Below are 26,443 nucleotides of genomic sequence, written 5' to 3'. Positions count from 1 at the left end.
GGTACAGGATATAGTGGAAACGGAAGAGAAACTACATAAATAAAAACTGTTACAAGACCCACTATGTGGTAGGTGTAAACAAAATGGTTCGATTTCACACTGTCTAAGTGAATGCATACGGACACGTGAAACATCGAAATATCTATGTGTGTTATTAGGAAAATGTTGTCTCACCCATCCAAATGCGTTTACTGTGCATAACATAATGTTACCTACGTTTTCGTATTTTCCATGTACTAAATTGCGTATGTGTGCAATGGCAGGTTGGACATTATATATTGTTTGTCTGCATATATAAAGGTCTAGATTTTCATGATCAATTTTTAATATATGTGAAACAGGAATATCATAAAGTGAATCAAGATAAAAGAAAAATATTATTCGCACATTTTTTAAAGGTGCTGATTGAATGTTAAAGTAGAAAGAACTATTGTTATCCAAAAACTGTAAAATTACTGTATGAAAGACAAATTGTAAATAATAAAAAAAGTGGAATGAGCAATGGCACCATTGCAACATCACGGTATGCCAGAGACCCGGGTTCGAGCCTGGTCGAGCCTACATTTTTCGCTGAAGATTCCTACGTAGTACATTTCCTGTGTGTGTGTCTAATCTTCAACTACTACTATTCATTGTTCGAAAAGTTAATTATTTTAGAAGTAGTTGTATTCTGTTCAAAATGCAACTGTGAGTTAATTAGAACTAGGGAACAACTATTTTTTCTGAGCCTTTAAAACAATGCTAAACCTGATATCAGTCCGTTTCCCTTCAGCTAGAAACAAAAAACATTGTTCTAATCTTGCATTTTTTTTCATTTTTCGGCTTTGTGTGTTTCAGGTCATTTTTCAGTATTTTGTGTCGCATTTTTCTTCATTTTTGAGGTTTATTTCTCTCTTACACTCTTTATCCACATTTCCTGGCATAAGTTAAATATTAAAATTTCCTGGCATAGTCTTTGTAGCTAGCCGGCACCCGTGGTGGAGGTGTTAGCACATCGCGCTAAAACACCAGGGCTCCTGGGTTCGAATCCCGGCCTGGCCATGGATGTTTGTGAGTGGTGATTCAACAATTTCATCATATCATCACTCATCCCTATCTTCGCAAATTAGCCAAAAGGGGGTCAAAATGCGAAGTAAAATAAAGCAAATGAATCAATTAATCTTTGCAGCTAGTTCGCCCTCAATCGAAAATATTTTCAATGCAAGAGCACAATATAATTTTTATCTCAAAGGTTTGGCAATGGAGTAAATTATTAATTGTCGTAAATTTAGTTTTCTTCCACAAAATTTAAAATACTTTGTGTGACGCCTACTTTACTGACCACTCTGATCACTTTCATCTGTGGTTTTAAAGTAGAATTATTCATAATATTTTAAAATATATATATATATATATATATATATATACATTTGTATATAATGTGATGTACTGTATTTTCAGATGCAGACCTATTACTCTATCGTGTAAGGCCCCCCTGCAAAATACATTAGCACTTAATTGCTTTTCTCCCTTTGCTTCAGGAGTTGGGACCACCAAGGAATGGATTTATATATTACTCTTGTAATATATGAATAATCAAGCTTTGATTTTAAGAGTAAGAATTATTTTAGGGTATTTTTGCAAGTTCTAGGTCATCATTTACAATTTTTGGTCATTCTACAGGTCATTGTTTGAGATTTGTTAGGTCATCAACTTCCGAGCCCTAGTTGCAATGATTTTAAAAAGTAATAGTTACTTGAACCTAAAAAGTAACTGTAAGTAGCTTTGCTACCTTCATTTGGTGCAAAGGTACATAAACCTTAAACTTAAAACTCAGCTAGCTTATCTACAGGGTAGGGTTCTTTGTAGACAACGAAACCAGACAGGATGCCTTCCAATGGAGACGTTTAAGCGAATATATTATTTAAACACAGGATACATGGAGTAAGAATTTTACATGATAAGCTACATTCTTCTATAATTTTCTCGTTTACAGTCAATTTTCATCTCAATCTTCTTCCTTCATTGTAATGGGCAGATCTGGATCGGGACTTCCTTCTCAATGTACGGTCTGGATCTGGACTTCCTTCTCAATATGGAGGATCTGGATCGGGACTTCCTTCTCAATGGACGGTCTGGATCGGAACTTCCTTCTCAATATGTACGGTCTGGATCTGGACTTCCTTCTCAATGGACGGTCTGGATCTGGACTTCCTTCTTGTCTCCTTTGTGAACTTCCCTCTGGATTTCAATTTATTTAGGTTTTGACTAATTAACGAATTCCTTTATCCTTCACCAACCTTTTCCTTTAAGCTTTGGGAATAATACTAATATCCTCCCTTAGGGCTGCAATTGGAACGCGCCACCACTAACTAGGTACAACAGAGTGTATACTTGGTGCAGCCGATTGACATGCGCATCCAAGTAGGTGCTACGGTTAAACCGCGCAACCAAAAAGTGCTGTGGGGCGTCGATCGGAACGCGCTCGCCACTGATGTAAACAAAATTTCCGCTACGGGAATGGTAAATCAACCAAACAGATGCAATATCTGTTCAAAGACACAAACTTGTATCATTGCTTTGACTTCCTTAATTTTCATATTAACTTACATATGATCATTGATTTCATTTATAAGATATATATATTAATTTACTTCTTTCATATTTATTTTTTGTCTTCTTATAATATATTCTATTTTTTTTCATCTTTCCAATTTCCTTTGTTCTTATTTATAGTTATTCATATATATTATGCCAATTCTTAACCTTGCACGCCTGGTGCTGACATCTCTATTCGTCTTTGGCAAACTATTCACATTACTTGGTCCTATTGGGTACGTAACAGCTTCCAATACATCTTTATCAATAATTAGGGACATTGAATTTTCGCGATGTGCGAAATCGCGAAATTTGAAAAAAGATGCAATTTTGAACATTCTGCACGTAACTACACCCCCGATGATGAAATATGCTTGAGTTTTATCCGCGAAGTAATGCGAAATGTGTGCTTTTTCACGAAATGAACGGTTTTTCGCGAAATAACCGTCAAATATCATCAAATTAAGTAGAAAATACGCGAAAACCGGCAATCAAGGTTGTGCGCGCAAACTGTCGATTTGTAACGAAACGTTTCCCAAAAGTTTCCTACCACTTGCAGCTGAAGAACGTTTTACCTTCGATCACATCAGGAAGACGTTGCAAATTGGGATTTCCCATGCACATAATCTCAGTTCGAAAACTTCGCTCCCTGTCAAGCTGCATTCCATTCTTCCCCCAAATATAGAAATGAAGTGATTTTGTGTTGATGTTTTCTTTTTGGTTGGACAGCTAAGTGTGTATGTAAACAGTATATAAAAATGAAGTAGTTTATCAATTTATAGCTCCTTTGTATGTTGTTTCCTTTCATGATGAAAAAGTGTGTGCCAATTTATTTTCCACCGCTGGTATATACCGCTGACTAACATTTTATTTACCACTCTCCTCACTTTTTATTTACCATAAATTTGTCTCCATAAACAATAAAAGTAGAAATGGTCTAGCTCTACTTTTCATGTGTGCTATTTCTGAAAAACATTCATTGTATTTTTCCCTACATATTCTTCCTTGCAAGTAGCTGCCAAACCATCTGCACACATTTTCTGAAAAAAAAAAAAATTGCATAATAATATTTTGTAATGTACTTAATCGAATGCTTTGCTTACATCAAGATATAAAACATCGTCCGTTGAGAATGCAAATATTTTATCTCCAAATTGTAAGCAAATCGAGTTATTTTTGCTGTGGTCTATTTAGGATACAATTGATTCCTCTCGGCTATTATCTAATGCCTACATACAACCAATAGTGATATATTGAGAGTCTTTTTAGCCAATGTACAGAATTTGGAAGCAGCCACGAGAATGAAAACTCGTACAGCCATGAAACCGTACTACAATTTCCTCACCCAACTAGATGAGCCATCCGAGTGTGATATAAACCACTTGCATTCTTACCTCCGTCACTTGTGGGAGCTGCTTAACAATGGTAGTGGTCTTCGATTCTTACTTTTGTTGTTAATAGACAAAGAGTTTGAATAATTGTGGAATCAAAGTAGTTAATTCATTTCCAAAATATGAATTATTTATTTTATTTTGCTACCGAAGGACAAATTTATAATGAAATTGTTTCATCTCCTTCTCGTTTCCAGAATTCAATATTATATCTGGTAGATAGAACACTGGCACTCTGAAACCAAAATTGTGTCGAGTGCAATTGTTCTATATTAAATTTCAGTAATTAATTACAGCATAAGTACCTAACGAAACAAATTCTGCTTTCTAGAGATAATTCAACATATCATCCTTTGCAACGATACAAACTTTCAGCACAATGGTAAGAAAGATTCTAAAAATATATCATGTCAAACTTTAAAGTTCTCTCCTGAGAAAAAAAAAAATGGATATAGAGCATTTATAATCTCAGTGAACAACATATTGTTTTATATAAAATGTTGCTCTACTGATGACATTAATGATTTACATTTAGCAGAGCCATACTGGTTCTTATCAAGTACCTTTTTTACTATGAAAACTAAACTACTTGCACATTATGCTCTCAAAACGTACCAATTATACTTTATGACAAATTATTTGAAATGAAGACATAACATGAAAAATTTCCACTAGCATGATTAGTTTCTGATGTTGAATAACATTTATTTTCAGAATTCGACAATTTCTGCCAGGAAATAGAGGTGGTTGACCCTTGCTATAGAATGCATGAAGGTATGATAATATTTAATTTGAAGCGTTTTTAACTGCAAAATAAAAGACATATTAAAGTATTAACGCAATCAGGCCGTGCTAACAATATGTTTTAAATAATTTTTGTGTATTTAACTTTCCTTCGCACGTAGAAAACTTTAAACTACTTTTCATCACAACAGTCGAGATTGTGATTGTTCCATATAGAAACATATTTGCTGAATAACAGGACACACTATTCAGGTATAAGTTGCTCACTTTGGTAGCATGCAGAAATAAGTCCCTGAAGTGCTACTTCTGAGAATACTTTCGTGGAAAGCAAAATATCTAGTTCATGTTCAGCAATTCAGTTCTTTGATAATGGACTTAACATTCACATTTATACCTATTTTGAAACATAAATTGTGAATGTGAGTTATTCCATACGTTGTAGTTTCGTGCACGTGTTTGAAGTTTGGTAATCGACACTGATTTAAATTATATTGTACTGAACTCTTAGTTGTTATATTTGCACGAAAAAAACAACTTATTTTTAACTTAACACTCCTTTCTTTTGCACCCTTTTTGATTTCAAACCCATTCACAAATGGTAATTTCGAAAAGATTCTCACATGTCTTTGGAGCTTCATTGTTTTTCATAACTGGAAGATTTTATAGCACTATATTTCAAGTACATTTGCATAAATATGAAAGGAGCTTAGCAACAAGCGATATTCGTCTGGTACCGAGTTATCTGAATCTGTAGCACATCTACTGTTGCTAACTAATGCGAAAGATGAAGTTCCAAAGATTGTAACACGTTTGCTTGCAAATCCTTAAATCGTTACTAATATATACAGTGTATGTGATTAGGGGGAGGGTTGCGTATAGATGCAGTTGCCCCCGTACTATCATAAACCTTATGTACCAAGGGAAAGTTAACTGACCTTGCCCCTCTAGTTCTGGCACCTTGCCCCCAACCTCAGTTTTGGAACCAAATCGCCGCCACTGGATACATACACTTGTGTGTGTGTGTGTGTGTGTGTATATGTGTGTGTGTGTGTGTGTGTGTATATATATATATATATATATATATATATATATATATATATTATAAATGTATGCGTATGCGTGTGTGTGTGTGAGTGTGTTTTTATCGGGTCTATGTCCCTTTTAGCTAATTTCGAAGGAAAGGATGAATTGTTATAAAATGAAATAGATAATGGGACAATCACAAACACATACACACATAGAACCACACAACCCAAGTCCCATAGAGGCCATGTAACCAGACGTAGTGCCTCGTCAGTCCGCAAAATGCAATCCAAGAAAATGAAGTTGACCTTTGGGAATCTTGGAAAGGGTAACCCCAATGTATGCGTATTTGTGTAGGTGTGTGGTAACATCCCTGGCAGAATAGTTAGCACAGAGACAATGACACCAGAGGTCATGTGTTTGAATCCCGCACTGTCCATGGGTGTTCTTTGTGAGTGTCCCTTCCATGAATTTCCATCATAGTGGCAGAAAATGAAAGTAATATAAACCAAATCAATAAACAACAAGCCATTTGTGTGTATGTGTGTGTGTGTGTGTGTGTGTGTGTGTGTGTTTGAGAGAGAGAGAGAGAGAGAAAGAGAGAGAATTGAACTTTTCTATTATATTTCCCGTTTTCACAGAGTTCCTACACCCAGTGGACACAACCCAAAATGACGGAGCAGTGCTTTACTGTGACTGCGTATCAAGCTGCACCAGGGTTTCTGTTCATTTCCTTCGTTATCAACATATCAAGTAAGTCCTTCATTTCAAGTTTCAACAATATGGAAACCAATATAATAGTTATAATTAAGGGGGTTACAATAGGCATTTGGCTATTTGTCGGATACACATTGATTATACGCATAAGGACGAGAATATACAATACTTATAGAGAAGTTTCACTTCTTGTGGTCATACTGTATATGATGAATTTCAGAAAATAATCTTCAAGCTGCTGGCTGTACGGATTCGTAATTAGGTATATTCCCTTATACATTTGAAGTAATGATGAATTAAAATTCTTGACTGCTTCTGCACATACAGTCATTATTCACCCTTCAGTAGAAACGGGGAAAACCCCTCTAATCTAAAATCCTTACCTCAAAGTTAAAAAAAAGGGTGTGTCAGGAAAAGTGAAATGCGGTAACGAGGAACAATGTAAGGGAACACTAAACAAATTCCTCAGAGGGAGTTGAATAGGCCAGCTAGTCTCCCAAACCCAAAACTTTTAGTTAAAACACTATAGCTCTCGCCACGAAAACAGTCAGCTCAAGGTCAGAGTTTCCCCTTGCCTCCTCCACACCCCTGACCCTCCAGGCTTGCCACACTTCTTCCAAGCTGCTCAGTCCACACTTCGCGAGTCACGAATCATAGCGTATCTCATGTACTCCCTATGACTTTTGTACCGATTCTGACAAAAACAACATTATTTGCGGTATTTTGAACATAAATGTTATACAAATTATTCCTTCTGCATATATAGACCTACTATAGTTACAAAATAATAATCCAATCAGTCAGATGATGTATGTTGCCATTCTTAACATTACAGGAACATGTACAATGGATACAAGAAGTTCAAAATGATGTTTGAGACGCCAAAGGAACTGACCAAACTTAGGGTAGTACGGAGCCAACTAGATCTTATAGGTGAGATTACCATTCTCATTGCACGAGAATTTCCAGATAATTCTTTGTGTGTTTGATTGATTTGTTGCTTTATGTTCATAGCAAAAGAATAAAACAAATTTTAACACAAATATATCCATGGTGACTAGATTTAGTACACGCATGATTTTCAATACGGAGCTTCTTGGTTGACGCAACCACAAGACATCCATTTATGTAATATCTGATATGCAAATAAAGCAGAATTGATACTACATCAGAAACCAAAATGCTATCACCTTATATTGTGATATGGGTTTGTATTGGAACAAAAAGGAACCCTTGTAATTAGTTGTCTTCACCTGAACCACACACACACTCACACACACACACACACACACACACATATGTAAATATAACATGGTCAAGATGGACCTAAAGGAAATAGTGGGAAAGTTTTACTTGATGTTGGCCAGGATAGTAGATAGGTGGAAGGATTCTGTTTCTGATGCTATGAACCCTAAGGTTTAAGTGGCGTAAATAACACCCTAGCAAAGCTTCACGGTGCAGAGGGGCGCAGTAAGAATGATAAATTAAGAAAGACATATAGTTCACAAAAGTTTTTCTTGCGGCGTTAAAATATATTTTCAACGGAGCATACATTTTATGCCCCTACACCTGCAAATAGAATGTTAATCAGTAGAATAGTAGAAAGTGAATTAGCCTACCAGATTAGAAGAAAGCATTCATTAGCTGAATTTTTCAAGCAATGATTACGTCACCATAGGGCAGACTATAGGCAAGAAAATGCTCTGCCAAAGGTTTACTTTCAAAATCAAAAGTTTTCAAATGAACCCTGTAAAGATCTACGGAAGAACTGTAGTGGTGAATGTAAACCCTCTTAAAAAGACAGTCGATTACCACTTTTGTCTATGAACAACGCTCAAAATGTGGGTTTAAAATCCGAAAAAAAATTCCTTAGTACGCCAGTGCCCCTCTCCACCCCTACCTACGCCCTCGTGTCACACCCGATGGAGATACAAGTGGTTCGAATCCCACTTTAAACTGTAGGTTGAGTCCCGATTTTTCATACTGTGCATTGTGGACTTAAAACACCAAATCAACCAACCAACCAAGCCCACGTATCAGCACGGTTTGTTGAAAGTGTGCTGCTCTCGTATGTTGTCAACTTTACAGCTGAGCCGATACCACTATTTGCGATATTGATACCCTAACCGATTCCAAAAGATACCGATATTTGTATAATTCCAGTATAAAATAACAAATGCTAGTTACTGTGGTAGCATCGTCGCCTTGTAATTAATGGTGAGTGTGTTTGTGTACACCATTCCTTAAAGAAATAATGGATATTGAGAACAAGAGTTAAAAACGTTGAAAAGATTCTCTAGGGCTATCGACAAGGTGAGACGTGGAAAGGATTCCAAGCTTTCGAGAGCTAACATCACTCTCATCATCAAGGTAGAAGTAACTTCTAGCCTGAGAGAGTTTTTTCATCATTCCAAGGCTTACTTAACAATTAAGAAGTTCTAACATTGTTTGGTACATTAAATTCAGAATACCACTTCTTTCACTTAAGAGACACCTTCCAATTTATTCTGTGTGAAAATATAGTACACTCAGGTTATCCGTTCTTTGATTGTGCATATATACAGGGTGATTTAGAATTCCTATTATACACTTCTAGGGGTTGTAGAAGGGACTTAGTAGTTCAAGTTTTGATAAGGAACCCATGTCCGGAAACATACCGTTTTCGTACTACAGAGATGACAAGATCACATAATTTCACATCTCCCGCTTTACCTGCGCCACTACAAGAGCTGCTCGATGTGGCTACCCCGACACTACAGGAGTCTCATAAACAAGACTCTTCATGTGGCCCCATACGAAAAAGTCAAGAGGAGATTGATCTGGCGATCGCGGTGACCAAGGAGTTGGTCCACCGAGACCTATCAACCTGTCCCCGTATGCTTGATTGAGATGTTGTCGGACGTCATGGGAAAAGTGTGCTGGTGCGCCATCATGTTGGAACCACATGTGCTGTGAAAAGAGATTGTAAACAGAGGACGTTGGAAGCAACACACATGACATCAGGTGACTGAAGATGTCGCCTTCTGTCAATGTGGGTTTCCTACCGTAAAGCGGGAGATGTAAAATTATTTGATCTTGTCATCTGTGTAGTACCAAAACGGTACTTTTCCGGAGAAGGGTTCCTTATCAAAACTTGGTATACTAAGTCCCATACAAGCCCTAGAAGTGGGTAATAGGAATTCTGAATCACCGTGTATACTCATAGCATCATATGAATATAAACAGGTCGAAGAACGTGTACTTGCAATAAATCTTTGTTATGTTTTGTAATAACTGATATGTTTGTTATTGCAGTGGCGCTGGGAGAAGTTGCCGGCCTTATTCTTGGCGTTAGTCTGATGAGTATCGCAGAACTAATATATTTCCTGATTCTCAAACCATCTATGATTTCAATTGGACGACTATGCAATACAAGGACAAAGTGAAAGTTTTAACCATTGTAGCCCTATTTGCAATCGGCATTGTTAGCATTCTATGTACTGCATCAACATAAATAAACACACCCGTAACCGGCACAATGTAAAAACAGTTACACTTATGACACAATTATTTCGCTGTGACCTAGTTTTATATTTTATTTTCCATGTACAGAAAAAGTTGAAAAATTCAAAATCTGTTCAGTGTTAATTCTACCTTAACCCTAGCAATACCAAGGGGGCACGGATCTTAGGCCCACTGATTAATTTTTTGCGTATTACATGTATATCCATCAATGTAAAAATTGATAGAAAATAGTAATTGTTCTTTGCAATATTTAGAATGACATCGCGTGATTCTTCCCAAAAAAGTTCATTAAAAAGTTACTTTATTTCGTTGATATTGTTTATGGGCCTCAAAGACCCACCCCTTGGTAATTCTAAGGGAAGATTTGCAATGATGTTTTAAAGGTATTTCAATACACGAGAGGACATATTCAATTGCTAAACTATAGTAACAATTCGAAACAATGAATGTATGGGTAGTAGAAAAAGAAGAAGAAAAAAACTTTGCTAGAATTTTGCACAGTTTAACCATAGTTCCAAGTATAAATATTGTAATTGAAGAAAAGTAATAAATGTTACAGTGATTTATGTACTATAAATGCCTAAAAATCATTATGTAATTTATCTTTCATGTATAATCCATAACAAAATATGAAAGTAGTGTCCAATTAGTTAACTTATGTGTACAAATAACAGAAAACACACATCAGCCCAGTTCAATTGAACTTTCATTTATGGGCCTCTGAGCCCCCTCCCCCTTTGGTAATCCGTGTAACAAAAAATACCTTGGCATTGCTAGGGTCAAAATATGATTTTTGGTATTTGTTACAACAATATGTTGATATGATAATATAATATACTCACATTGTATTTGAATTTAAAAGTTTTTTGAGGTGCGTCAGCATGTTTGTATACTCTTTATGTTATACGGGGTCCAGCCCCTTACCATAACAAATAAAATAACTGTAACGTCGCGTAATTAGAACCTTAAAATATTCTGACTTAGGTTACAAGCTGAGGCTTTAAAGGGGGCACTCAGCACACAGAAGGACAAAATACAGTACAACACCCAGAATTATACTGGCCATAGGGCCAGTCGCCAGAGCCTCATTAGGATGCAAAAGCAGTCCAGGGTATACTACGTTGAAGTGAGGTTGACAATTGGGTGTACTGCATAGAAGGTCACCCCTTACACCCTATATACTCACATTGAAACAAATAGGTTCTTTATTATTAATACAGGTGTTTCATAAAGAACTTTACAATTTTGTAATTAAATATATATTTATTCACACGACTTGTAGAGATGGTTTTGGTGTCATTTTGTAGCAAAATAACTCAAGTTTTTTACTCTATAAGTTAAAGGTTCAATGTGACTTCCATTGGTAATGTGGCAGACATCCCATCTGAAGTGGATTTATTGCCAAACCCGCTGCACCCTGTCAGGCGTAACTTCCTCAGTTGCAGCGTAGATTCGTGCTCTGAGACCAGCGAATGTAGCAGGTAGGGGTGGTCTGAAACCTTTATCCTTCATAAATCCCCAGAAGTAAAAATCGAAAGGTGTCAGGTCTGGCAAGCGAGGTCGCCAAGCAATCGGCCCACCTCGACCTATTCACTGATTTGGAAAGCGGTTACTGAGGACGTCGTTGAGGTAGTGCGGCGGTGCGCCGTCTTGCTGGAAGTGAGTTTGCAAACTCTGCAAACACTCACTGGAAACCACTTTGGAACAACAGTCGCTAGCAGTAGCGGTGTTGTGATTCGGACCTAAGCTACTACGTGAGTCAAAACGTGATGTATTTTGCTACAAATTGACATCAAAACCAGCTCTGTGAGCCGTGTGAATAAATTTATATATAATTACAAATTTATAAAGTTCCTTTATGAAACACCCTGTATATTCACTACTTGGCAAAATTAATTACCTATAGAAATGAGTATATCTGAATATCTACTTGCGTCATTCTCTCCAACCTTGATATATGAGATTCCAGTAATTAAATACTACTTACATTATTTATAAGACAGAAATAAGAAAAGTAACTCAACTATAGTTTGGCCAATGCCTTAGGCAGGCACGTATTCAGAATAATATTCGGGAGAAGTAAAATTATTGATATAGAGGTAAATATACAACCTGAAAAATGTATGTTTAAGGCCAGTGGTGGCGATTTGAATGTCAAACCGAAGAAGGGGGGATGGTACATGAAAGGTTTTATTTCTGTTAGTAGACAATACTCCTTTCAAATTCCAGCCTGAACTCGAATCTGAAAGGGAAGAAAAAGGGGAAACCCCATAAGAAGCCCAACCTCTAACCGCATACATGCACTTAATGCCCTGATGCATTGAAATAAATCAGGGCGTCATATTCGCGGAATTTTATAGTACCCCCGTTATCTTTTCTTATTTCATAAATCAGTACAATAAAATGATACAACAAAGCAATACAATACGGACATACAATATCTGTATACTGGATCAGATTTTCTGTTACAGGAACAATATACTGACTACTGATAATAGTTGAGTTGCAGTGGATAAGAGAACTACCAAATCAAGGTATATCAAATGTTGGATAGTGATCAAGGATAAAAAAAATATCATAAAAATCGAGTTAGCTAATAAAAGAAGTAAACAAAAAGTGTATATAATGGAGGTCAACAAGAAAGAGACTTCATTATGATCCGCCACTGACTTTATTGTTTGGACACGTATTTTGTGACATAATGACTAATGTATGGTTACGATCCGCCACTGATTTGATTGTTTGTACTCATCTTTTCTGGCATAATTGCGAATGTATGGTTACGATCCACCACTGACTTGATTGTTTGTACACGTATTTTGTGACATATTTGCTAAGGCATGATTAAGATCCACCACTGACTTTATTATTTGTACACGTCTCTTCTGATATAATTCCTAATGTATATTTACGATCCGTTACTGACTTGATTGTTTCTACACGTCATTTTTGGCAAAATCGCGAATGTATGGTGACAATCCGCCACTGACTTGATTTGTTTGTTCACGTTTTATTGTTCTATAATTGAGGACGTATGGTGACGTTCCGCCACTGACTTGATTGTTTGGACACGTCTTTTGTGATATATTATAATTGGGAATGTATTGTTACGATCCGTCACGGACGTGATTGTTTGTACACGTATTTTGTGACATAATTGCTAATGTATGGTTATAATCCGCCAGTGACTTCATTGTTGTACACATCTTTTGTGATATAATTGGGAATGCATTGTTACGATCCGCCACTGACTTGATTGCTTGTACACGTATTTTGTGATACGTATACTTGGGAATGTATTGTTACGATCCGCCACTGACTTGATTGCTTGTACACGTATTTTGTGACATAATTGCTAATGTATGGTTACGATCCGCCATTGACTCCATTTTTTGTACACGTCTCTTCTGATATAATTCGTAATGTATGGTTACGATCCGTTACTGACTTGAATGTTTCTACACGTCATTTGTGGCATAATCGAGAATGTATGGTTTCAATACGCCACTGACTTGATTGTTTGTACACGTTTCTTGTGGCATAATTGCGGACGTATGGTGACTTTCCGCTACTGACTTGATTGTTTTTTTTTAACATGTATTTTGTGGCATAATTCCGAAAGTATGGTTACGATCCGCCACTGACTTGATAGTTTGTACACGTCCCATGTGACATAATTGCGAATGTATAGTTACGATCCACCACTGACTTGATTGTTTGTACACGTCTCTTGTGATACGTATAATTGGGAATGTATTGTTACGATCCGTCACGGACTTGATTGTTTGTACAAGTCTTTTGTGACAAAATTGCGAATGTATGGTTACGATCCGCCACTGACTTGATTGTTTGTACACGTATTTTGTGACATAATTGCTAATGTATGGTTACGATCCGTTACTGACTTGATTGTTTCTACACGTCATTTGTGGCATAATCGCGAATGTATGGTTAATATCCGCCACTGACTTGATTGTTTGTAATCGTCTATTTTGACATAATTGCGAATGTATGGTTACGATCCGCCACTGACTTGATTGTTTGTAATCGTCTATTTTGACATAATTGCGAATGTATGGTTACGATCCGCCACTGACTTGATTGTTTGTACACGTCTTTTGTGATAAATGTATTGTTACGATACGTCACGGACTTGATTGTTTGTAAACGTCTTTTGTGACAAAATTGCGAATGTTTGGTTACAATCCGCCACTGACTTCATTGTTGTACACATCTTTTGTGATATAATTAGGAATGTATTGTTACGATCCGCCACTGACTTGATTGTTTGTGCACGTATTTTGTGACATAATGCGAATGTATTGTCACGATCTGTCACTGACTTGATTGTTTGTACATATCGTATGCTTGTCTCCTTGCGCACTCCGAAGTTTCTTTGTTTAAAACTGAACACTGCCGAATGGGGGCGTTGTAAGCAAACCGTAGGTTCTGTACAGAACGTAAGGCATAACAGGTACGTCACTAGTCTGAGGAGTGTCAGTTGTGCTGATGTAGTCAAAATGGAACAACCTTGTGACAACTAAGAATACGCGGATATGCATTTCATTTCTGGTTGGGCTATCGGGGATGCACAGGAGGCTGCACGGTTACCAAGAAGCTTTAAATAGATGTCATCCCGTAAATCGCACATCCACAAGGATACATCAGTGACTCACGGAACATGGGACCTTCGCACATGTTATGCTATATCAGGTAAGCCTATAAGCATTAGGCCAAAATCAAGTTAGTAGCAGATCGTGGTACTAATTTACTATCCTTCGGACACATTTATTTATTTTTACAGAAGAAACTACTTACCGTAATTAGTTCCTGTAGCATTGTTGAACATCGGGAAGGTGTTTTGTGTGATGTGGGAATGTTTCATAGATGAAATTCATGTTGTTTGTTCAAAATTAATTCTCCGACGGAGATAGCGGTTGGCGCGTACATTTTCCTACACCATCACGTTCGTACACCATCACCTTCGTACACCGTCGTGACGCGTCGTGATTGTGTTTTGTTGGTATCCAGTGTTTCGAACTGTCTGCGTTTGCGACGAGAGTTAGAACGGTGGAACGGGAGGTAGAAGGATGGCGTGTGGTGGGTGTGTGGTCAAGTTTCTTCCGGGCGTGGAGAACCATGTGCAGTTTTTGGAATATATGTTTCGATTAAAATTTCGTGTGTTATTATGAGGATCTAGAGCTTGGAAATGAGTGCGTAGTATTGACGCTAGCCCCACGAACCATTGGCGCGTGGATAGGTTAGTAGGGCCACGCAAAGGTTTCAATAGTGAAAAAGATAGCCCCACGAACCATTGGCGCTAGCCCCACGAACCATTGGCACGTGGATAGGTTAGTAGGGCCACGCAAAGGTTTCAATAGTGAAAAATATAGCCGCACGAACCATTGGCGCTAGCCCCACGAACCATTGTCGCGTGGATAGGTTAGTAGGGCCACGCAAAGGTTTCAATAGTGAAAAATATAGCCTTACGAACCATTGGCGCTAGCCCCACGAACCATTGGCGCGTGGATAGGTTAGTAGGGCCACGCAAAGGTTTCAATAGTGAAAAAGATAGCCCCACGAACCATTGGCGCTAGCCCCACGGACCATTGGCGCTAGCCCCACGAACCATTGGCGCGTGGATAGGTTAGTAGGGCCACGCAAAGGTTTCAATAGTGAAAAAAATAGCCCCACGAACCATTGGCGCGTGGATAGGTTAGTAGGGCCACGCAAAGGTTTCAATAGTGAAAAAGATAGCCCCACGAACCATTGGCGCTAGCCCCACGGACCATTGGCGCTAGCCCCACGAACCATTGGCGCGTGGATAGGTTAGTAGGGCCACGCAAAGGTTTCAATAGTTAAAAATTGGTTTCGAAAAAAATATTCGTAAATAGATATGATTAAGTTTGTCGACGGGCATTTCTTGGGTTCCGAAGGTTGAAACACTGCATAACAATTGAAAATCGAGAGAAAAAAAAGGCCGATGCGTCATTCCTACGCGTTATTATTTACGAAGGTGTCCGCGCCATGTTGTGTGTGAGGCAAACGGAAAGGTAGGAGGAAGAAGTAGTCGTAATGTGAAAAATTGCTCTTACTTTCATCAAAACAACGTCAATACACGTTCAGGAATGTTCCGCGAAGCAGATACGTAAGTTCGAATGTCAAAAATTTGGCAAAAGAGAAGCCGGACGCGCAATTATGTAGGAAGGTGTATTCGCGATATTGTGTCTCAGGCAAGGAAAAACAAGATGTTCTGCTAATGTGAAAAATTGCAATTAATTTCATCAAAACAACGTTAATACACCTTCAGGAATGTTCCGCGAAGCAGATACGTAAGTATGAATGTCAAAAATTGACGAAACCAAAAAAATAGAGGTGTCCGAAGGATAGTAAATTTTTACCCAGATCGTAACCATACATTCGCAATTACGTATGTCACAAAGACGTGTATAGACAATCAAGTCAGTGGCGGATCGTAGCCATATATGAGCAATTATGTCACAAAGACGTGTATACACAATCAAGTCAGTGGCGGATCGTAACCATACATTCGAAATTATGTCACTAAGACATGTATACAAATGAAATCAGTTGCGGACCGTAACCATACATTCGCAATTATGTCACAAAGACGTGTATACACAATCAAGTCAGTGGTGGATCGTAACCACACATTCACAATTATGTCACAAAAACGTGCATACACAATCAAATCACTGGCAGGTCGTAACCATACATTTGCAATTATCTCGCAAACGATTCGTTTCTGGATGATTAGTCCCGACTCTGAATACATGAGCACGGAAACGGCCATATCGTTATCACCCTAACTCGTGATCGGAGAGAAAATCGTAGTTCTGACTGCCCGTTAATGAGTGCCGACTGGTCGTTAACGACTGATACCTAATCTGTGATGCACTCCAAACAAGTTTGTCGTAGAAGCTACACCCAAAAAACCAATCAGATTGCGAGAATTAAAATCGAGAGGCGCGAAGGATGGATCGATCTTCCTAAAAATCGATTGTGGTTTGTTTACTGTCTCATGACAAATGCCGAAATGTATCGTAAATGTAAAACAAACCTATGCACTTACCAAATTAGCTAATAACGTCAAGACTTAAAAAAAGAAAGAGAAAAGTTGTACAATGTTATGAATGGCCAGCCGATATTTCTTAAATATGGAATGGTAGTTTTCTTAACTTAACTGCATAGAAGACAGGGAGAGGGAGGGTTGTTTCTTTCAAATCTATTATGATATGTGTTACAGATATGTGGTAACTTCTCGGTCCAAGTTCCGATTGTTAAATTAAAAATTAATGGTGCAAAGGTATTTTTTACACTGCTCGATTTTTTATCTGTATTAGCACATGCTTCATAGTTTAGTGATTTCTTGCTGCATCTCGTGTGAAGAACGATTTTTCCCTTCCATACATACCTACATGATTGTTTGGGAGTGTGTGTGTGTGTGTGTGTATATATATATATATATATATATATATATATATATATATGAAACGACTTAAGATGACCGGACACCTCTCCGATTTTCTTCATATTAGGCATACTCATTAATTGAAGCCTCCTAATCAAGAATCTGAAGTTAAAAGTTGTCGGAAACGTCTAGAAATTGCAAAATAAGCGAAAATAAGGCTTTAGTTTTCGGAATGGAAACCATCGATTTTCGCGAATTTTTTTGTTTCACAAGTAAATATATATATATATTCCTGATACTACCATGACACCAAATTTTAACTATGTTTGCCTAACCTAACCGAGACTAACCTAACCACACGTCAATGGTTCGTTGGCCTAGTGTCAATGGTTCGTAATTATTTTGCAATTTCTAGATCCTGATACTACCACGACACTAAATTTTAACTAACCTAACCTAACCACACGTCAATGGTTCGTGGGGCTAGCGCCAATGATTCGTGTCGTAAGCGTCCATGGTTCGCAATTATTTTGCAATTTCTAAACGTTTCCGACAAATTTTAACTTCAGATTCGTCATTAGCAGGCCTCAATTAGTAAATACGCCAAATGTGAAGAAAATCGGAGAGGGGTCCGGTCATCTTAAGTCATTCATATATATATATATATATATATATATATATATATATATATATATACATTGCAACATACTGAAGCTTGTATCTTCAGTTTTTCTTGGTAAATAATATTTTAGGAATTTTAAGGGCAAAAATGCATAAATATTCCTAAAATTAATGTTTTGCTTGTCTTTGATACAAACAGGTGATTGGTGTCTTACGTTGTTAGGTTAAGCAGGTTAGATTTAAGGCTCTGAGAATTAATAAAACATTCCTAAATACTTTCGTTGAAAGGTTGGGTCATTCAGGTTTAGGGTTCTTAGCATTATAACAATATCTCTAAGTGAACAAAACATCTAGTCTCAAGCACAAAACTCCCTTTGAACCTTGATGAAAATCTGCTAAAACTCCGTGTCTTACATAACCGGAAACCAAGAATGGCTATTTGCTGCAAATCACAGGTGCTTGTGTAAGCTACTTTAAAAATCCAATATCTCAGGAAAATAATATCTTTGTGTAGAATTTAACAGTGCTAATTCATTTCTCCAAGCTTCAAATTTACCTTCACATGTTGTTTCCAGTATTCCAAATTACTTTCTAATACATCTATAAAATTTGCAAAAATGAAAAGAAAGAAAAAAGAAAAGAAAATCATTCAACATTCGGAAGCGTTGCCAACTTCTCAATTAATGGCAGAATATTGATTTTCGGTGGGTAATGTGGGGTTTGGTGAATGAGGGCTGATTTCGTATGAGCGTTTTATTACCCCAAATGTTATTTACAAAAAAAAAAAATAATTGAAAAATCGAACGAACAAATCAAACATTGGAAAATACAGGAGTTATCCATTGTTTATTATCCATTTGTTATTCTTAACTAGATGGCACCTCCATTGCAGGAAGAACACAGTAATTGCATGACATTTTGTATGCTGTAACTTATTAATGCCTAACAGCAAAAAGAAATTACAGAACTGGCATTATAAAAATTTACACAGAGATCCAAGTTGTGGAAATTATGCGAGTACAATACAGAACTTTTTTGGAAACTCTGAGCATTGGCACATAATACCAAAGATATGTTTTCATTTCATACATTTTCAGTAAATTATAATGTCTATAACATGTAAATTTTGTATTCCTAGATGCTATTTAATGATTGGTAAAACAACTTTAATCCCTCAAAAGTATTTATTCAGTGAAGTGGAATTTTCAGTCGTTATAGCACCGAGAAAAGATTTATGAATAATAATGACAATCTAAGGGTGGGATTTCCCTTACTCTTTGAGTGGAGTTTTAAGTTCACTTTTGTGCACAGATAGGCTAATTGGTACTGAACCTACAGTTTAAAGTAGGGTCCGAACCACTATGCCTCACCGGTTCTCAAAGTTGGAGCCCCTTGATTGCAAAGCAAATATGTTACAACTATGCCATCGGGGAATCACCCTTACCATTTGAAGTAGATGATGTAACAAAAATAATTTTGGATGCCGTATGCAAATGGAAATATAGCATCAAAAGGTAAAATAATAATAATAAAAAAATCTCTCAAGAGACTGAAAATGAAATACAGAGTCCCCTTGATGTTGAAATAATTAAGATTTGACTAATATATTAATGGGGAGTCTGTTCAAAGACGTCCTCCCATTAATGAGTATTGACATATTTTTGTACGAGAACCAGATGGACCTAACTCTAATTTATGTAATTTTCACGAGTGATTATGTCTGAATCTAAAAAAGTCAGTAATTTCAAAATACTTAAATCCTCTTTACCACTAATGAGAAAAGCTGGACATGGGTGAATCTGGCTCCAAACACGGCTTATTTATAGTTACGTTCCTCTGGTTCTCACACGACAATATAAGACATGAGGTCGTCTTTATCTACTGAGAAGCTACAGTTTAAAGTGGGATCTGAACCATCAAGTGCCTCTGCTGAGTATTGAACCTGCAATCCCTTGATTACAAGATCGCAACATTTCCAATACACCAATGAATAGGTTTGAACTGTCAGTGAGCAAATGAGTAAAGTAAACCTATTTGCATAGTGAAGTACATGATTATGCCATTTTACAACTTAATTTGTACCCAAATCTGGAGGTATTTACATGGTTAAGATTTCAGATAGAACAGCACTGAAAAATATATTCGCAATGCAAGTTTTCTAAATCAAGTGGGAGGTGATTGTGTACATTATGAAACTTGTATTCATGAAATCAGATACACTCTGATGCAGACCTTTTGTACATAGAAAAGGCATAGTTAAACGAAACTGAATACATGGGAACTTTGCATGTAATAAAAATAAGTTGCTTTTTCTGCTTTTTAAAACTTTAGCAAAACCTTTTAGTGTGTTCTATTACAGCTCTTGCAATTACAATATTCTACAACAACACACTACTTTATAGCAAGAGTAACTAAGGCTATGAAGTACATTGATATTTCATAACGACAAACAAGGCTTAAAAACTGTTGCAAAGGGGAAGCTTTAAACAGAATAAAATGAACCTTTTCATGTTTCCTCTTGCATATGAAAATATAAAATAAATATATTTTAAGATAACAGCCATCCAAGCCATATAAAATGGCTGATCTGTATGGAGTATATAGTGCATTTTACTGAAAAAATATCTGAAAATTCTGGCTCAAGCAGATATTTAGTTTTCTATTGGTTGAGACCCAATCTACAAAAAAAAATTTCCAGCAGGTAAAACACAATTTCAAGTTAAATTCTAAAGTCAAACTGTAAGAAAATTACATTATTCAATTGAATGCACGAAATTAATGAAACTCTGCAGGTTCGATGATTTGCCAGTTGGCTTGTCAAGGACACTGTAATGCTTATGACTTGATTAATTTTGTTGCAAATTTTTCTGCATTGCAACAATGCACTGCGAGTCTACAAGTATTGAAATAAAAAGCAGGTTTAAAATTTCTAAATTATTTCTCTAATCAGTTAAGGTAAAGTTCATGGCACTGACACCGCTTTCACACTCAGCTGTAGATATCGGTACAATTTAGATTTGATTCACAAGGTCTTCGAGTGAGGTGGGAATGTGTATTGAATTTTCTTTGTAGATGCGAAAATCTTGCTTTCGCTTACATTAAAGTTCAGTTTTTGATATAAACGAGGAATTAACATGTCACCATAAAACACACGTATGCACGCGTATCTGTATCTATACGACTATATCCGAAAGAAACCTAGCTTTTCAAACCATTTCGAGTGTATGGTTTTCCTCTAACTTTGTTTGCTCGGAGATATGAAGGATTTCAGTTTAGCATATGCAATGATAGTACTTGCAGCGCTTGACCAGCATAATAAGATACAGCTAATTACATTACAAATAATTACTATGCCAAATGCTTTACACATACTTCAAAGTTAGATCTCTTGCGAGTTGATCGGGAATCATGTCGATTCAGATTTTTTTTTAAAAAAAGGCAACACAACTCTATAGCTTTCAACAAGCGTTCAAAATGTCCTGTTAATATACGTCAAAGTTTTCGTATTTGATAGACTAGTACTTGTAAAACACCTTCTAGAAGTCTGACTAAAGGGCACTGCATACGGTACATAGTATCTGTCATAAATTAGTTTAATGATATTTTATATATAGCTATGGGGTTCTAAAATGAACTCAACTGAAGTGGAATTCTGTGAGTACGATATATTTAAAAATATGATTTTCATATTCAGTGGGTGGGAAATGATTATTCCTGATTTGGAATGAGGAGGGGGAATGCTCCTAACCTCCTTTAAATAGCAATGCATTAGAATGAATACATGTAGCTTTGCTCGCAATGTTCATGTTAGAAACTAATGATTTCCGTCCCATTAAATTCAAAATGAGCTCAAAATAAGCTCCAGAACTTTAAATGTTTTGGAATTGTTATCTGGTCTTGAAACCTGTTTTGAAATAGTAATAAATTGTAAAAAGTAAATAATAAATAAATAAATAAATAAATATTTAGGCAAATTTTATATTAAAAACTCGATATTCGCGTCTAAAATGGAATTCCAAATGCTCCACATTTTACCTATGGTATACATGTATGTGTGAAGTACACACGCTTCTACAAAGCGAAATCCACTGTTTTCGTACATTTTCATGTCTCTGAAATCTAAAATACCTAACAGCTCCTCCTTTAGTCTTACGGTTGTAGTTATTGCATCCGAACACAGCACAAGAGATTTTGAAGAAAACTCTCAGTAAAGAAAGAAACGTCTATTTCTTAGCGAGAGACAAAGATTCACTGCCAGATGTAGCGGGCGAAATCTCGAGTTGCTCACCGCTTGACGTTACAGTGGCCCCGGGGAACCCCCGGCGATGCGCATGAGCCTACCATGTCTCTTAGTATCATGATCCAGGATATCACGACCTAGCAGCGTCAGAAGCCAGGGGCGGAGCAATGGGAGTACGAGGAAATGTTTGCGCGTCCCTTAATTCTCTTTCGCACCCCCTTCATCACCCCCTACGTTCAACTGAAAACACTAATATTAATGTGTAATTTTATGTCATGTTGTCATATTGAGCGTCGAATAATAGGTAATGAAGAAAGACCGTTATTATTGTATCCAATAGGCAAGCATTGAAAGAGGTGCCGATACTTTTCTCTACTGGCGGCAGCCTCTGTAAAGATCAGCGGCCGTTTTCTTTTCCATTCGTCAGCATTTTGTTATGAATTTTATCTTCTTTTGTTTCTTCAAGTGGCCTGTTCGTGATTTTTTTTTAATTGCCTATAGCTTAATTCAAGTTATGTTATTTTGTCTTTTATGCATTGTTGATAAACTGTTTGTTTTGCGCCTACTTGTTCTTCCTTACACTGGAGTAAACATTTCAGCTGCTTTTAAGGTATCACCAGGTCTCTCTGACGAGGTGGTGTTCGGGAAATTATTTAATGCTAGTTGTAACATGAAGGGTAGTTTTCTTCTTAATACGTTCTATGTATTTGTTTCACGTAACATGTCTAGTAAACATACCATTTCAAACTTTTCAAAGACTGTTAGGAAGAGGCCCAATGTTCACGAAGAAATTTTACAGTTCGTTGTTGGGTATGGTGCGGCAGAAGGGATTTTAAAGATGACACAGTTGCTGTGCTCTTCGCTGTTGCCTTGTGGCACGTCCAGTGAAATTAGTACTATGTATTTTGTGCCTTCATTGGTTACATTGAAAAGGTTCAACAATTGTGTTTTTAAGGGCAGGATGATTTTATTTTTATATTTCGCTACATAGTTCAATAAGTCTGCAACGTGTATCTGAATGTATGGCCACTTTCTTGGAGTAGAAGACTTAATACATATCATCATGGACGTCCAGGGGGAGGGGGGCAGCATCCCTGGAAAATGAATGTCAATCTAAAGTTATATTTCACACATATATTTTGATTTCAGTCAGTAATTTATGTTAATCCGTGGGTGTGATTAGGGATGCAGTTGCACCCCGCTTTTTGCTATTTTTGCCGTCGCCCTATGCTAAACCTTATCTACCAAGGGGAAGTAAACTGTCCTCTTCCTCCACAGGTTTGGCACCTGGCTCCCCAGTTTTGAAAGATTGTATGCGTGTTTCATGCTTTCCTTACTTTCAAAATCGCACCCCCTAATTTTCTTTCCGCACCCCCTCAGCACCCCTAGATGAATAATCCTGGCGCCACAGCTGTCAGAAGCTCAGCAGTCATCCCAGGGGAAAGGGGACGTGAACAAACAATGCGAAAAATGGTAAAAAATGCATTCAAAATGAAGTTGTAATATCGCATTTTGTCTCAGCCGACATGTCAAATATCATTCTTCCATTCATTCATACTTTATTGGTTTTAGCTGTTATACCAGCTCTACACCAAGTGTCCTAAAATATGTCATGTATGATATTGTTACACAAATTACAAATTTTGAATATATACAGTTTTCTTATACATCATTTGTCTACATCATTATCATACAAATCTAAAATTGATAATAAATACAATCGTTTATCTGGTGACTATATCAAGTTACACATTTTGAATATTTACAATTTTCATATGTCTATATTAATATCATGAAAAAATCTACAAATGATAAATACAATTGTTACATCTGGTGACGATATTAAACAGGATAAAGAAGTTGGGAGAGGTATTCCTTTTTTTATTAGATTCTTGAATAACGTCTCCCTTTGAGTGGTATAAAGTGGACATTGAAATATAACATGATGAGCATCTTCCTGATCTAGATTGCACTTGCACATCGGTGAATTTACTAAATTAATTTTATATAAATGTTGATTTAAACGTATGACCTGATTTCAATCTTAATGTTAAAACTAAAAACTTTCTGGGTATATTAAATGTATAAAACCACGGAGTTTTATTGTTTAAATTTAGTACATTTTTATATGAATGACCCATATATGTAAATTTTTGTTTAACCCATATCTCCCAATCTTGTTGAATTTTGTTTTTAACTCTTGGTAACATATCTGTTATAATATATTCGTTCTGTGATCCATAATTCTTGCTTCTTTAGCATTTTTATCTGCCAGTTCATTATAATAGAACCCTGCATGTGCTGGTACATATGCAAAATGAATTGTCCTTCCCTCTGTAGTTAACTTACCATACAATCTTATTATGTAAAGTACCTATGCTGATGCCTTATTTAACTTTTTATATGAAGATTGCAAGTAGTGTAATTGGATAGTTTCTACGCCACACTTTGTAGGTATGCATTTGTAGCCTCTGTTTTTTACAAATCGAATATCAGTTTTTGACATATTTTGACAATTTTTTGTCGATGATTTTGCGTTTAGCGATGTTTTAGTAAAATTTCCCTTTTTTCCCACTCACACTTAGTAGGTATGCATTTGTAGCCTTTTTTCTTTATCAATCGAATATCAGTTTTTGACATATTTTGACAATTTTTTGTCGATGTTTTAGCGTTTAGCGATGTTTTAGTAAAATTTCCCATTTTTCCCACCTCATACTTGGTACGAATGCCACGATCTTACGTGATATAACTTAACCTATCCTTTTTTTTATTACGTGCTAAACTACACGAGGGCCTCTACATGCTTTGTAGTATTGGTGATGGACGGGTTGACAAACATTAAGTGAGGATCAAAAAAACCTCAAAAACTCACTTTCTCTCCACGTTCCGCGAATAATTTATTGCGCTGACGATGTTTCACAGCGTAGAAAACAGCACCAAAACTTCAAAAACTCATTTTAATTAATTGAGGTTCACCAAAACCTCAAAAAAAAAAATTCACTTTCTCTCCATGTTCTGCGAATCATTTATTGCGCTGACGATGTTTCACAGCGATGAAAACAGCATCAAAAAACTTTAAAAAAAACTTATTTTTTTCCACGTTCCGCGCCTCATTTATTGCGCTGACACAGCGTGATGAGTAAATGCACTTTTTCTTCTTTGAAGGATGAATGCACCTTATCGTAATTTTGCAAGTCCGGGATCATGTTTATATATCGTGACCTTTGTAAACCTCTCTGTCGCACACACACATATGCGCGCGTGCCTGTATTGTGATGCAAGCAAACAAACAAAAATAATAATTGTTTTTTTTAGTAGACCGAAATGCTCGCCTTAATGGTTTTTTCTTGTAAGGCATAAGCCTCATTTTCTCGCAGTGTTGCCAACAACTCACTCGATCTCGATCTTACGTGATATAACTTAACCTATCTTACGATTTTTTTTTACGATCTTCAGTGACCTATCATTTATTTTTTTTATTTGCACACCGTACTGTAGTAGAGCCAAATGGAGAGAGTTCACCAACCGAAAGTGGGGCTCGACTTAATGGTTTGCTCTTGTAAGACACAAGCCTTATTTTCTCGCAGTGTTGCCAACATCTTACTCGATCACGATCTTACGTGATATAACTTAACCTATCTTACGATTTTTTTTACGATCTTCAGTCACCTATCATTTTTTTTATTAGCACACCGAACTAACTTATATTATATTTTATATAACCGTGTTGATTTTTTTTTAGTATGTGGCAATTTTTTTTAGGATTTTTTTTTTTAAACTGCTCCGTGACCCTCTCGTTCTTCACGTCGTACGCGAAGGACTTCTATGCGATCAGGATGACGCTGCATAGAGTATCGGCAGGCAGCGCGTCGTGGAACTCGCAAACGATCTTGATGTTGGTGCGATCGTTGACCACCACCTGCTTCCTCTTCGTCGTGTTGATGACGGACATCGGCCTGTGGGTTTTGAATTCGCTGGGCGTGTAGTACATGTCGACGTTTCCCTCGGTCACACGCTTGTAAGCGGTGTAAGCTTCGTAAAGTTTTAGATAATCATTTTTGGTCATGTCGAGGTTGTAATTCTCGCGCGGGAACACTTCATTCCTCCCATTCTTGAGATAAACATTTTTGATCTTGGAGTCGTCGAATTCGCAAACAAATTTTTCCTAAGTCTTACCGTTTCCAAGATAACCCC

At 36.8% G+C, this 26,443-nt stretch overlaps 1 protein-coding gene across 1 annotated transcript in view; it reads left to right on the top strand.

The window, feature by feature from the left end:
• LOC146004614 (uncharacterized) overlaps nt 1–26,443 on the top strand; it is a 123,442-nt gene that overhangs the window by 14,604 nt on the left and 82,395 nt on the right. Inside the window, exons 6-7 of the mRNA XM_083143487.1 lie at nt 4,683–4,742; nt 9,747–9,781. Coding sequence (XP_082999613.1) covers nt 4,683–4,742; nt 9,747–9,781 — 95 coding nt within the window. The remainder of the gene's footprint in view (nt 1–4,682; nt 4,743–9,746; nt 9,782–26,443) is intronic.

This window comes from Lepisma saccharinum, chromosome 22 (genome assembly GCF_977018435.1).
Source record: "Lepisma saccharinum chromosome 22, izLepSacc3.1, whole genome shotgun sequence".
In the NCBI taxonomy this organism is placed as follows: Eukaryota; Metazoa; Arthropoda; class Insecta; order Zygentoma; family Lepismatidae; genus Lepisma; species Lepisma saccharinum.
Note: the sequence above shows the minus strand (reverse complement) of the source record. Positions and strands in the feature narration are given on the sequence as shown.